Genomic DNA, 13,031 nt, shown 5'->3' with positions numbered 1-13,031 from the left:
AGCCCATCAGCAAGGGTTCTTATGTACTGCCTCCCAATTCAGCAAAAAGCTGTATTGTTGGGAATGTAGGGGACAAGATGTAGCAAGAGATATGTTGGGAAAATGTAGATGATTCAGAATAAAACTGAACTTATGTGACCTTAGGCAACTTTGCTCAACCTGGTTGCCTACTTGCAAATAAAGATAATTACCTCAGGAGAGCTATGAGGGAATATATATAAAAGGATACTTATAGAAGTATCAGCTAACACACCAGGGATCATTTATGTGCCCCTAAACATCTTATGGTTATATAGTACTATATAATTTAAGTTCTTTTTTTATCTCATGTAATTCCTACAAACCTACAAGGTATTATTTACAGAAGAAATTGAAGTATAGCAAAGTAATGAGACTCACCCAGTTCTGCAGCAATTAAGTTGAAGTGAAGGAATTTGAACATGTGTGCTGATTCCAAGTTTAGTGATCTTTTCAAGAGGCTGTTTTAAGAGATAAGAACGTCTTTCCTCAAAACTAAGCATGGCTTAGTGGACAGAGCTTAACAGGAAGTCAGGGAGCTCTGGAAGTTCCTCAATGTCCCAGGTAACTCTCTAATATAAAAAAGATGCTAACTGCAATGCAGGGGAAGTTTCCTCATTCAAATTTCCTACACTGATGATGAAATCACAGGTTAAAAAAAGTATCATAGCATTTAGACACTGAAAAGCACCCATTGTTTGACACATTTTATCACATGGAAATCTCTTGTTGTAGATATATTTTTTATACTGAATTTAAAATTTTCCATTTGCATTTTTGTCACCCACTATTATTGAGTGACATGTGAAGTGTGAGAGTATGTGATATATAACACTAAAAAATGTGTTGTGACTGAGGGGAATTGCGAGAAGTTAGTAGTCAGTTTGCCCTTACACTGTGAAATCTCAGTTTTTGTGGTATGGGGTAGGCCATGATTATGGTAATTTGATCAAGTAAACACTCTACACACACCCTGACCCCCCCCCACTTACCTCACAGACCTCCAAGTCAGTTATGTGCCAGGCATCATTTGACAAACATGATCATTATTAGTACTAGTTTCTGAAGTGTTGTAATAAATTCTTGATGTATCAGTTATTTTAAATTTTTGTCATGAATATGGCTGAGTTAGCTCAGAGACAAAATTTTATTCTCTAACAAAACATATTGCTTTTGTTGCAAAATAGGTGATTAAAATAAGGATTGGGGCCTTCCAACTGTGCTGTTACTTGTTAAATCACCAATTAATTAGATGCATGGATCTTGTCATATGTTGTTTGTAGTTCACAGGACTGAAGGACAAGAAAAGTCCACTGTATAGATTTCAATTTTTGCTGAAAAAATATCAGATTTAAAATTTGTATAAAAAAAACCAAAACAAAACCAGTGATTATCTCCAAGTCTAAATATAGAGTACAATACACAATCTACCATATTCAGGAACCACACATACATCAAAACAATAAAAAAGAATATAGATGGCAATCAGTCTGACAGATGGTTAAAAATGCTCAGCATCAAAGTAGGTCAACAAGGTAGTGATCGCTCATTTGATGTAATTTATCTTCAGATCTTCAATTAATAACTCAAGGAGCCCTAAAATGACTTTGCATGTTAACTTATCCAAAAATATTTTTCTGAAGAGCATTATGACAAGCATTATTTTTCCCTAATATTACAACTTGGGTATATCAAATGTTGTTGCTTTATTTATGAATGGAACAGCAGAAAAAGACCAATATATTACAAAAATAAAACTTCAAAGCAAAAAACCAACAGCAGGAAAAATGTATTGTCAAGTACTAGTTCAGGGGCTCTCTTCTCTGCCTTGATTGTGCCATGAATTCCTCATGGAAGTCTGGTTAAGTTTATGAACCCCTACTTCAAATTATATTTTTAAATATACAAGATAGTTCTACTTAATCTAATGAAAAGTTCTGTTAAGGCAATGGATTGATAGTCCAGGTTTTATCTGAAAAATAAATTTTTAAGAACAAGTAAGGTTTAAGTCAAAGAAAGTATACTCGTGGGTCTTCAAATAAGTGACAGGAGCCATATCATTTAATTGAATAAAATGGAAGGAGCTACATTTTAGAAGTTCTCAAAACCTTTTTGAGGAAATACAAAGCAAAAAACTCACAAACTGCTAACTATTTCAGTCAATAGTGCGATATGGATGTAGCATTCTTGTATTAACATTTGGACAACTTCTGAGAAAACCTAGGAAAAACCTCTCAGTGATGGAAACCAGGAATAATTCCATCAAAAAATCTGACAGCCAATAATTATTTACTAAACACCCAGAAAATGAGCTTTCTAGGTTCCATTCTGAGAGCCAAGCACTGCGTTTAAGTGCTGGAAATAAAAGACAATCCCTGCCCTCAAGGATCTCTCAATCTAGACACAAGCAAGATATGGTATAAATAGGTAATATTCCACAGAGGGAAGGCATTAGAATGAAGAGGGATTAGGAAAAGGTTCCTGTAAAAAGTTAAGTGGGGTTTAAATTGAAACTTGAAGACGAGCAACTTGGGAAGCAAAGATAAGATGGGATGGCACTTCATGCATAAGGGACAACCAATGAAAACACCAAGTTGGCAGATGGAGTCTTTTGTCTGAAGGACAGGAAGTTGACCAATAGAGTGTAGAGGAATGGAAAGTCTAAAACTGGCAAAGGGATGTGTGGGAGTATGGGACAGTGTGTTGGAGTGTGTGTGTTTGTGCGTGTCTCAAAAGACTGCTCCCCCCCCAATGGTCCAACAAAATACAGTAAGGATGTTTTATTTATTATAGTTTTTAGTCAACTGAGTGGCTAGAGAGATGTACATTGTAGAATTCAAGTTTATAAATATCAGGTCCCTCCTGATACCTTTATCTAGGATGCATACATATATGTATGTGTTAAAAAAAATGTTGCAAAGGTATTTTTCCTTTTGGGGAGGTTAACAACATCTGACATTTCTTCCAAGCCCTGGGTTTAGATTTTCACATGTCTTGAGGATTCTTTAATGCCCTTTATATTGTCACCTCCAACAGTCCTTTTGTATACTTGTTCTAGTCTTACTGCCCAAACATTAAATTCAGTATCATGTCTAATTTTGTCACACATTGGGTCTGGCCCCACTGATTTTTTAGGACAAAGAATTCATTATAAAAAAATCTTATTTTACATTTGCGCCCTTTGTTCTCCTAGCTTCATCTTTATTTTTTTTTAGGTTTTTGCAAGGCAAATGGGGTTAAGTGGCTTGCCCAAGGCCACATAGCTAGGTAGTTATTAAGTGTCTGAGAATGGATTTGAACCTAGGTACTCCTGACTCCTAGGCCGGTGCTTTATCCACTGCCACCTAGCCACCCCCTAGCTTCATCTTTAAATGATTAAACTTAGCTGCATGTTTTACTAAGCTTTCCATAAACTTAATTTCTCCCTCTATTGTTTTCTTGCTGTTTTATAAGGTGCTAGTAGTACTCCATCTTCTATAATCCTCCTGAGATCTTTAAAATGACTTTATATAAGCCATTGTTGACCTTGGCTACATTTTTCCTTTTGGCAAAGAGACAAAGTGTACACTGGATGAGTTTCTGTGTTGTTTGGTCTCATTGTAGCAAGTGATTTAGAATAATTAAACTACTTAGGATATAGTGGCAGTCTATGACTATATCTGTTCTTTTACTCATTTCCCAATTTTCAGGACCAACGGCTCATTTAAATTGATCAGGTCAGAACTGTCTAAATTCATTTTAGCTCTTTAGCCTAATTTGATTTTTACCCCTAACAAATCAAGTAGTCAGTCTATGGACAGCTGACTCAAGTAGTCAGTCTATGGACAGCTGACTCAGAAATGATTCCCACAGAAGTCATTTTCTATTCACTATTTTGTTTTTGTGATGCTATTTTGCTCACCATGTTCAGTTTCCCAATTCTCTCCTTAATGAAATGATCAGTAGAGTATGCCAGTAAATGGTTAATTAAATGTATGAATAACACAATTTTAAGTTAAATCTGCCTTATTAACATCTCCCATTGTTTTCTTAGGTCTAGACAATAAATCATGCCCTGATTCATGGTTTTGTCAATTTTCAAAGTATGTGTCACACTGAGAATTGAACAATCAGTGTGTAAACTGATACACTATTAGAAATGATTTAAGATATACAGGTTTGTGACTTTGGGTGGTCTAAAGGATTTGAATTCTCATTTTTCACTTCTATTATCTTTTTTTTTTTTTTGCTTTTTGCAAGGCAATGGGGTTAAGTGACTTGCCCAAGGCCATACAGGTACTTATTAAGTACCTGAGGCCAGATTTGAACTTCAGTCTTCCTATCTTCAGGGCAGGTGCTCTATCCACACACTCCTAATATCTTTGCCACACTCACCTATTCCCAATTTCATACTTGCCTACTTGCTCTGTAAGTGGGTTTTTTTGTGATCCTTGGGCACAAAATAAAATCAGCTCTGCCCTCAGCCCTCCTTCCATCACTATCCTCCTTGAAGAGACTGTACTAGACCGAGTATTTTTCTTTGTCTAAAAGGATTCGTCAATGAATGGCACTCTTTTAATAATGAATTTTTCTTTTTTAGCTAAGCCTTTTCTAGAAAAGCAGATAATCAGTTTTTTCCTACATAGTACATGAAGCCTTTCCAAGGTAACAGGACCTGATTTACTAACATATCATGGAGCACCAAAGTAGAACTTTATGAAGGTTGAATTTAGCAATCATTCAGCAAATGTTCAGTCAATGGATAACACTGAGCAAAGAGTAACAAAAATAAACTTTCATACAAATATTGATATTCAAAGGAGCCAGGTTCAATTCATTAGAAAGTGAGGTTTTTTGGTATCTTAATCCCAATTCTCACTTTCATGCTCAGTAAGATCGTTTTAGATTTCAGTTTCCCTACCCTACCTGAAAGGGACATTTTGCAAATGCATGAGGTGATAGTAGCATGTACTGCTAGTACTACTAGCACGCTGTCATAGAGGTCTTGCTAGGGAGGTCTTTAACTGACAAGAATTTCTAATTTGGCTTCCAGAGTTAAGGCAAATATTCAGGTTTTCTGTAAAAGTTCTAATGAACTATGTGCCTAGCAAAGGGCTTTTATATAGTAAAAAGAAAAAATTTTAGCCCTAAATTATACTATCACACCACATTACAAAGAACTTGAATTTTTCTCCCCCAAAGTCAGAAGCATTTCAACAATCTTATGAGTTAGGTAGGGCCATTATTATCTTCATAGAAGAAAACTGAGGCACAAAGAGGTGAGTTAGCTTGCCCAAAGACAGCAAACCAATGACAGAGCTATGGCTAGACTCCAAGAACATCAAATCACAGTTCAGGCCTTTTGTGATCCTTAATTTGAAGAATCTGAAAGTTTGTTGAGGAAGGAATATAAGTGAGTTGTTCTGGGGTTAATATTAAGATGAAATCAATTATAATTCAATTATGAAGGATTTATGGAAAAGCAGCCACTCAGTTTCTATGCCATCATTAACCATCTTAGTTACAAAGCCACCGATTATAATTAAGATTACCTAAGGTCCCTTTTGCCTACAATGCCTGAATCTAAGTTATAAATATCCACATTAACAATAGAAAGTGGGGTGGCTAGGTGGCACAGTGGATAGAGCACTGGCCCTGGAGTCAGGAGTACCTGGGTTCAAATCCGACCTCAGACACTTAATAATTACCTAGCCATGTGGCCTTGGGCAAGCCACTTAACCTCATTGTCTTGAAAAATCTAAAAACAAAAAATCTCCAAAGCATTCAAAATCTACCTTCTTCGTTCTCTTCAACCACTATCAAAAAAAGACTACAGTTGAGCTCACTTTTTCTATAAGGACTTCTCTGGGAGCACAAACCTAACAGATGGGTAATGAACAGAAAAGCATTTAGAAAGAGTAGAAATAATAGTCCTTGTACCAGGGGCTTTCCCAGCAACAAGTTTTAGTAATCTAAACATAGCCAGAGGCAACACCCCAGCCTTCTCCCTCTGCATCTTCTGCTTGGGAGAAAAGAAAATCTGCATGTTTGTGGAAAAGTACAACTTAGAAAGCAAACACAACAGGTTCCAGTGGAGCAGAAAAGCAAGCAAGGCGCTTTCTAAATACAGAGCCCAATTGTAAGCGTTCACTGTACCTTACTCCTCACTATCGTCATTTGTGCTGTCAAAAATAGAACCTTCTGTTCCTTGATCTATTCAGAATAAGCCACAGCAGGCATAGCTCTGCTTACAGAGGGCAGCTGGGTCAGTGAGGATGTAGAGGGAAGTAAAGTGCAGCCAGCAGGTTTTCTTAGGGATTATATTGCTTTAGCTTGTTATCATTCTTCCCAGCTATTTTTGGTGCCAAAAAAGCAGCAGGGAGGTCTGTGCTCTCATCACAAGTTCATTCAGTTCATTTCACAATTAGGGGCTGGAGCTCAGTGTAGGCCAGCAGTGCCCTCTGCTGGCCAATGTTTCCACACATCAACTGGTTCAATGACCATCAAATTTGAATTATAGTAGTTATGTGGATAAAGAAAACCTTTTTACTTTGGACTAGATCAGGAAGGCAGGCATACAAAGAGAAAAGAGAAATCACAGAAGCCAACACAGTAAGCTAAAGGCTAGACTCATCACCTGCCTCCATGAAGACACCTGTTGCAGTAACATGGTGATTTCATGAGTTGTGTCTACAGCAAAATTGTTTTAATCTTCTAGGCAGGAAGGGTATTAAGGCTAGATTCATTTTTATTCCTCCATCCTGCCACAGACTAGTATCATACTGGAGTAACAAAACTAAGAGCATCTAGTGTTAGGTTTTAATTTGGACATGAACAGCAGTTGAGAATGGAAACAAAAGTCTCTAAGAGTTGAGATCTTGCAGAGATACTGGATTCTGGCTCATTTCTACCTACCTAATGTGCAGTTGGAAGTTTCCAACTCTTGCCTTCCACATAAAACACCCCCACACTTTGGGCTCCCATTTCCTTTCCCCTATTCACCCCAATGGCTAACAAACCTGGTGCTAAAATTGTATTAAGATTAATGACAACATAATAAAACTATTTCTGAAAATTTTATATAGACACCTATAGGTAAAGTCTAATGCAGCCTCCATCTCTTCTGCAGTTTTCAGGCTCTTACAAGGGATGACATCACTGTGTGAAAAGTTCTTTCATGGACAGAAACTCAATGTGGAATTTTTTAATAGAAACAAACCCCAGAACAGTTCATTTATTGTTAAACCATAAAAGACCAAAATAACACGAAAAAACATGTAGTACTATTGCTTCCCAGTGAGTGTAACTAAGAAAAAAAAAACTGCCTTCCAAATGTCTTCTAACTCCACTGACCATATACTTCTAGTTAGAGACACTTTGTAGTAGAGTAATGTTGTCTCCTTTTAGCATGATCCGGCCTGCAACAAATAAAAAAAACCCCATCAGAAGTCATGAACCTTTACCACAAACTTTCTAATCCTTAAATCAGAATTTAAAATCTATAGCATGAGGGCCTGAACATTTTTTTTTCAATAAAAATCTATTTTCTCTTCCTCTCACAAGACAAAACCTTTGTACAGAAACATGTAAAGTCAAGGAAAACAAATTCCCAAAACAATAATGTGAAAATGTGCTTCATTCTGCAGCCTGAGACCATCACCTCTCTTTTTTTAATTGATATTTTATTTTACTTTTCCAATCATGTTATGGAAAATTTTCAACATAGCCATTTGTATATTGTTTTTCTACCCCCCCCTTTCCTCAGCAGTGGGGAGTCTGTGAAAAGTCTGGTAAATCCATGGGATAGGAAGGAAAAACATGGCAAGTTTTTAAAAAAGTGAACATCATTATCTATTCAGATTCTAGACCATCACCTCTCTTACTGAGGTTTATTTCTTTCTCATAGTAAATACTCATTTGTGAGTTTTCAAGTATTTATAAACATGATAGCAATCACATGAGCAAACACATTTTTAAGAGATAATCTCGAGTAAATATTCCTTTGGAAAAACAAATGCTCAAGTTACTAACTAAATTGGATGGGTCCACCCCTATTTACTTGAAATTTTTACATTTCTAATATAAAAAATTATAGTTTTAAGTGAAATAAAATCCAAGTTCAAGGAAAACAAATATACGTAGTAAGAAACGTGGTTAAATCATTCTATTGTTTCTCAAAAACAAATCTCATATAGATTATGTTAAGAAAAATTTTAAGGAGAAGAAAATTTAAAAGCATGAATTTCAAAGTCTCCTTTTTTAGCAAAGAACCATTTGATATCTGAAATTCAGTAAGACGTGCACGATCTTACCAAGTTGTTTTCTTGACTTTGTTTTAGAATGAATCTCCTCTGCATCATCCAATACAAGATTCATATACTCATCGAAACCCTAGATAACAAAAATTGTCATTTTAAAATTTAACAGCCTATTCAAACTTGTTTTTTTTTGCAAGGCAATGGGGTTAAGTGGCTTGCCCAAGGCCACACAGCTAGGTAATTAAGTATCTGAGGCCACATTTGAACTCAGGCACTCCTGACTCCAGGGCTGGTGCTCTATCCATTGCTCGACCTAGCCCCACTCCCCAACGGTTTGATAGAATTATACTCAAATCAACCTGGGCATATTAAAATATGTTTAAGACACCCTGCTACAACTGACCAATACATTCTATGACTTACTATAAACAACCCATACTATCACTGGTTTTTAAAATGGAATGGTGAAGACCAAGAAATTTCAAAGGCTGCTCTTCAGAAGGAATCCATTTGAACCACTACTCTATCATTTAAATTAACTTACCTTCTTTTCTAATTTTTTTTGTGTGTAATAAACCTTTTTAGTCTATTACACAGATGAAGTCTATGGATGCTTCTTAGAATTAACTGAAAAATTTCACAGTAGTTTTTAAATATTTAAAATATATAGGCATGCAAAGGAAAACCAGTATATTAAAGAATTTTTTTTTTAAAGCTCATGAATCTCAAGTTAAGAACCCTTGTTCTAAGCATTATTTCCCAGTCTTTTTTTTAGACCTGTGAAAGTCTTCAGGATCACCAGGAACACAGTTTATCACCTAATTTATCTATAATCTTCCCACCTTTAAAGGAATCTATTGTGTCTACATATACTTTACAGTCTTTCTCTACTCTCAATAAAAATTGGCAAATTTGAGGTTATTAAGGACATCAGAAAACCCTGTATTTGTGGCACATCAAAGAGTGATTGTGCACTTGTAGGAAAACACTATTCAAAACTATTATCACTTAAAAAGTTTTTTTGATTTATGGCAATGGGGCTAAATGACTTGCCCAAGGTCACACAGCTAGGCAATTATTAAGTGTCTGAGGCAGCATTTGAATTCAGGCCCCCCTGACTTCAGGGTTAGCTCTGTATCCACTGAGCCACCTAGCTGCCCCTATTATCACTTTTTAAAGTACAATTCATGGTTGATATTCTCAAAGAGGCTTTCTGTTAAGTTCTGATCACATATCTAATCATTCTATATGCTGCACTTAAATATTTGTTTTCTCCCTGGACAAGCAAATATTTATTCCTCCCTATTAATACCATATTTACATGCTCAAGGAAATCAAGAATAATGATATTTTCTTTCTTGTCACTCTATTCCCCATCACCCCACCAAAAAAAGCTAATAGTGCTATATATTTGATTCAACAAACCCTAGCTCTTTTCTTGGCTTGTGAAGCTAACAAGGGTCTCAAAGACACTTTTCTATAACTTGATACCTGAATTTTCTCTCAAGTTTTCCCCCCATTATATACTACTAAAAAAAGAGCATCAATCTTAGATACTTACAATTATGCAGCCTTCTATTCGCATATTTACTTGCTCATATAGCCACACCTGAATTCGGGACCGCTGAAATAAATTGGCAAATTTTTTAAAAAACAAAGGAAAAAAAGACACCAAAATCCATTACAACCACCTACACATGTCTAGACTTGTGTGTAAATGTTTTCAGTGAAATCCAATTTCCCAAGAGTGATTTTGTAAAGTATCAGAAAATATTTCAAAAATTTAATCAACAAGATACAAGGTTAAATTATTTCCAAAGAAATTTTTCACGTGACAAATATAATATGCTGATTCCCTAGAATCTTGGGTTTTTTGAGTCATAGTAATTTTCATGCCTTTAATGTTTTAGGTAAGGCAGAACCCATTATTGTTTTTGCCTTGTAACATAACATTTTGGGAGTTCTCCAATATCTTGGGAAAAACTCAGGCACTATAGGCCTATTGAGGAGAGACCAACAGTTTGAAGCAAACAAGTTTTCCCAAACACTTATTAAATCATGCTAATTTGCTGAAACAATTGGGAATGAAATGATTTCAATTATTTTTTCTTAAAAATGCAGTAAAGGGCCCACAATGTCAGACCAAAGATATTTAGTTTAAAGAGTTATCAAAACTTCTTGAATTGATAAAAGCTTTATTATTTATTATATGCTTAATGAGTAAACAAGTCTAATAAAGTCACTACACCAGGAGTTGTTTGAATATCTTGACAAAAATATTTAATGTCTGGTTTCCTCTGCAATCCTATTTTTGCTTCCAACATTAGAAGGATCAGATATATCACCTAACAATTCTTGCTTATTGTTGTTGAGTCATTTTAACTGTGTACCATTTTGTGTGAGGCCTTTTAGCTTTTCTTAGCAAAGATACTGCAGTGGTTAGCAATTTCCTTCTCCAACTCAATTTTAATGAGGCAAACTGGGTTAAGTGACTTAGTGTCTGAATCCAGATTGAAATTCATGATGAGTCTTCCTGATTCCAAGCCTACTACTCTATCTACTGCACCACCTATTTTGAAATAAAATTTTCCATCCTTTTTTTAAGGTTTTTTGCCAGGCAAATGGGGTTAAGTGGCTTGCCCAAACCCACAAAGTTAGGTAATTAAGTGTCTGAGGCTGGATTTGAACTCTGGTACTCCTGGCTCCAGGGTTGGTGCTTATCCAGTACGACACCTAGCTGCCCCCATCCTGTTTTTTACTTTGCTTAGTGACAGACAAAAGCATTTTTTTCAACTGACACAGCTAGATCTTCCAAAGTTTTCTTAAATTCTACTCCTTTTAATGTTAGAATTTATGGACTAAATACTGATGAAGTTTTTCTCTCATTCTCAAAGAAGACCATGACATCAGGTGCCAAGTAAAATTGGGATTTGAGTGAAGGGGTGCTGTGCTAAATTACCAGCCGCAGTCTTCCCGAGTCTCCTGGGCCCAGTGACCAGATATGAATCAGGAAGACTGGAGATGGCAATCAAGTTTAAATGACTTACCAAAGGTTCACTCAGCTAATTAAGTGTCTGAGGACTGATTTGAACTTAGGCCCTCCTGAGTCACGGTGAAGTGGGTAGAGCTGAGTTCAAATCTGACCTCAGACATTTAACACTTACTAGCTGTGTGACCTTGGGCAAATCACTTAACCCTGTGATAGTTTTGCATTCAGGGCCATGTCCAGTCTTCTTGATTCATATCTGTTTACTGGACCTAGATGGATCTTGAAGACAAAGTGAGGCTGGCAATTTAACACCCTTCCCCCCATCCACCTTCTTGTCATGGCATCACCTCCCAGATGATGTTATGGTCTTCAAGAAAGAAAGACATGGGGGCAGCTAGGTGGCGCAGTGGATAGAGTACCAGTCCTGGAGTCAGGAGTACCTAAGTTCAAATCCGGCCTCAGACACTTAATAATTATCTAGCTGTGTGGCCTTGGGCAAGCCACTTAACCCCATTGCCTTGCAAAAATTAAAAAAAAAAAGAAAGACAAACATCAGCTCAGCAAGCATTAAATACAAAAATGTTGGGGGTGGCTAGGTGGCTCACTGGACAGAGCACCCGCCCTGGAGTTAGGAGGACCTGAGTTCAAATCTGTCCTCACACACTTCATCATTACCTAGTTGTGTGGCCTTGGGCAAGCCACTTAACCCCATTGCCTTGCAAAAAATGTAAAAAAAAATAGAAAAACATTGGGAAGAGACAGAATGAAGGAGCAATAGATTATTATAAATATTTCCTGCTTATTAACTGAAAAGGTGTTGTTCTAAGTATAAACTAATCTTGCTAATGCTTAAAAAGTTCCTTAATAACATCCTTTGAGGGTATATGTGTGAATTGAAGGGCGAATTTTCTGTTCCAAAATATTTACGTCTCGCACTAGGCCGCGCAAGAGTGAGCCGCGGGGACGCCACTGGGTCAGCATGCCAGCCCATGCCCCGTGCCACCCCACGCCGTTCTCGCACCGGGGCCCGAGGCTTCGGTCCGGTTCGCTACAACAACGCACTAGTGGCCTGCGTCGGCCTCCACGGCTGCTAAGCTCAAGCATCCCGAGCCCCGGGGTTTCACTTACATTTTGGAGGTATCTGAAGATGAGGTTCTGGGCGCGAGTCGTTAAGGGGAAACCTGGGCGCGTGAGGCTGCACCGGCGGGTGAGGGCCCCTGCGCCGCCCCGCTCCCGGGCTCTCCCCAGGCCCGCCTCCTCCGAGCCGCCCCCCGTCCCCCCTCGCCCGCCTCCCTCCCGGCTCCGGCCCATGCGGCTGCTCCTCAGCCCGGCTCCCCCCGCGCTCCCCGCCCTCCGGTCCGACCCCAGCCCCGGCGGAGGATACGATGGGCTGCACCATCACCTTCTGCACCTTCTGGCCCTGGCCGCGGTACGCCATGGCGGGAGCGCACAATGAGAGCGCGAGCGGAAGCGGAAACGTCGCCGCGCTGCACGCCGGGAGCTTCCCGCACTCGCGACTTCCGCCTCCGCCGCCTACGGGCCGACCTTCTGCATTTCAGGAAGCGGAAAGGGGAGGGGCGGGGAAAGGGGGAGGAGCCAAAGCGCCGAAGCGTCCTTAGATGCTAACAGCGCCCCCTATAGAGTTGGAGGAGGAGAACACAAGGTCCCCCTCCCGTCCCACCGGAAAGGCCGCCCGGCCCCTTTCTTCAGCTTCACCAATCAGAGCTCTAGCCCGCTAGCCTGGCGTATCACGTGGCGACCCTACTTCCGCCGGGTGACCTTTGCTT

The 13,031-nt window shown here is 38.5% G+C and overlaps 1 protein-coding gene across 1 annotated transcript; it reads right to left on the bottom strand.

Moving 5' to 3' along the window:
- Positions 1–7,060: 7,060 nt before the first annotated feature.
- SNRPE (small nuclear ribonucleoprotein polypeptide E) lies at positions 7,061–12,774 on the bottom strand. The gene is made up of 5 exons (XM_074222427.1): positions 12,629–12,774; positions 12,373–12,399; positions 9,817–9,879; positions 8,310–8,388; positions 7,061–7,415 (listed from the first exon to the last, which is right to left on the bottom strand). The coding sequence occupies exons 1-5, from the start codon at positions 12,680–12,682 to the stop codon at positions 7,360–7,362; spliced, it is 279 nt and encodes a 92-aa protein (XP_074078528.1). The 5' UTR covers positions 12,683–12,774; the 3' UTR covers positions 7,061–7,359.
- Between the last annotated feature and the right edge of the window lie 257 nt (positions 12,775–13,031).

The sequence above is a fragment of the Macrotis lagotis genome, chromosome 2 (genome assembly GCF_037893015.1).
Source record: "Macrotis lagotis isolate mMagLag1 chromosome 2, bilby.v1.9.chrom.fasta, whole genome shotgun sequence".
In the NCBI taxonomy this organism is placed as follows: Eukaryota; Metazoa; Chordata; class Mammalia; order Peramelemorphia; family Peramelidae; genus Macrotis; species Macrotis lagotis.
Note: the sequence above shows the minus strand (reverse complement) of the source record. Positions and strands in the feature narration are given on the sequence as shown.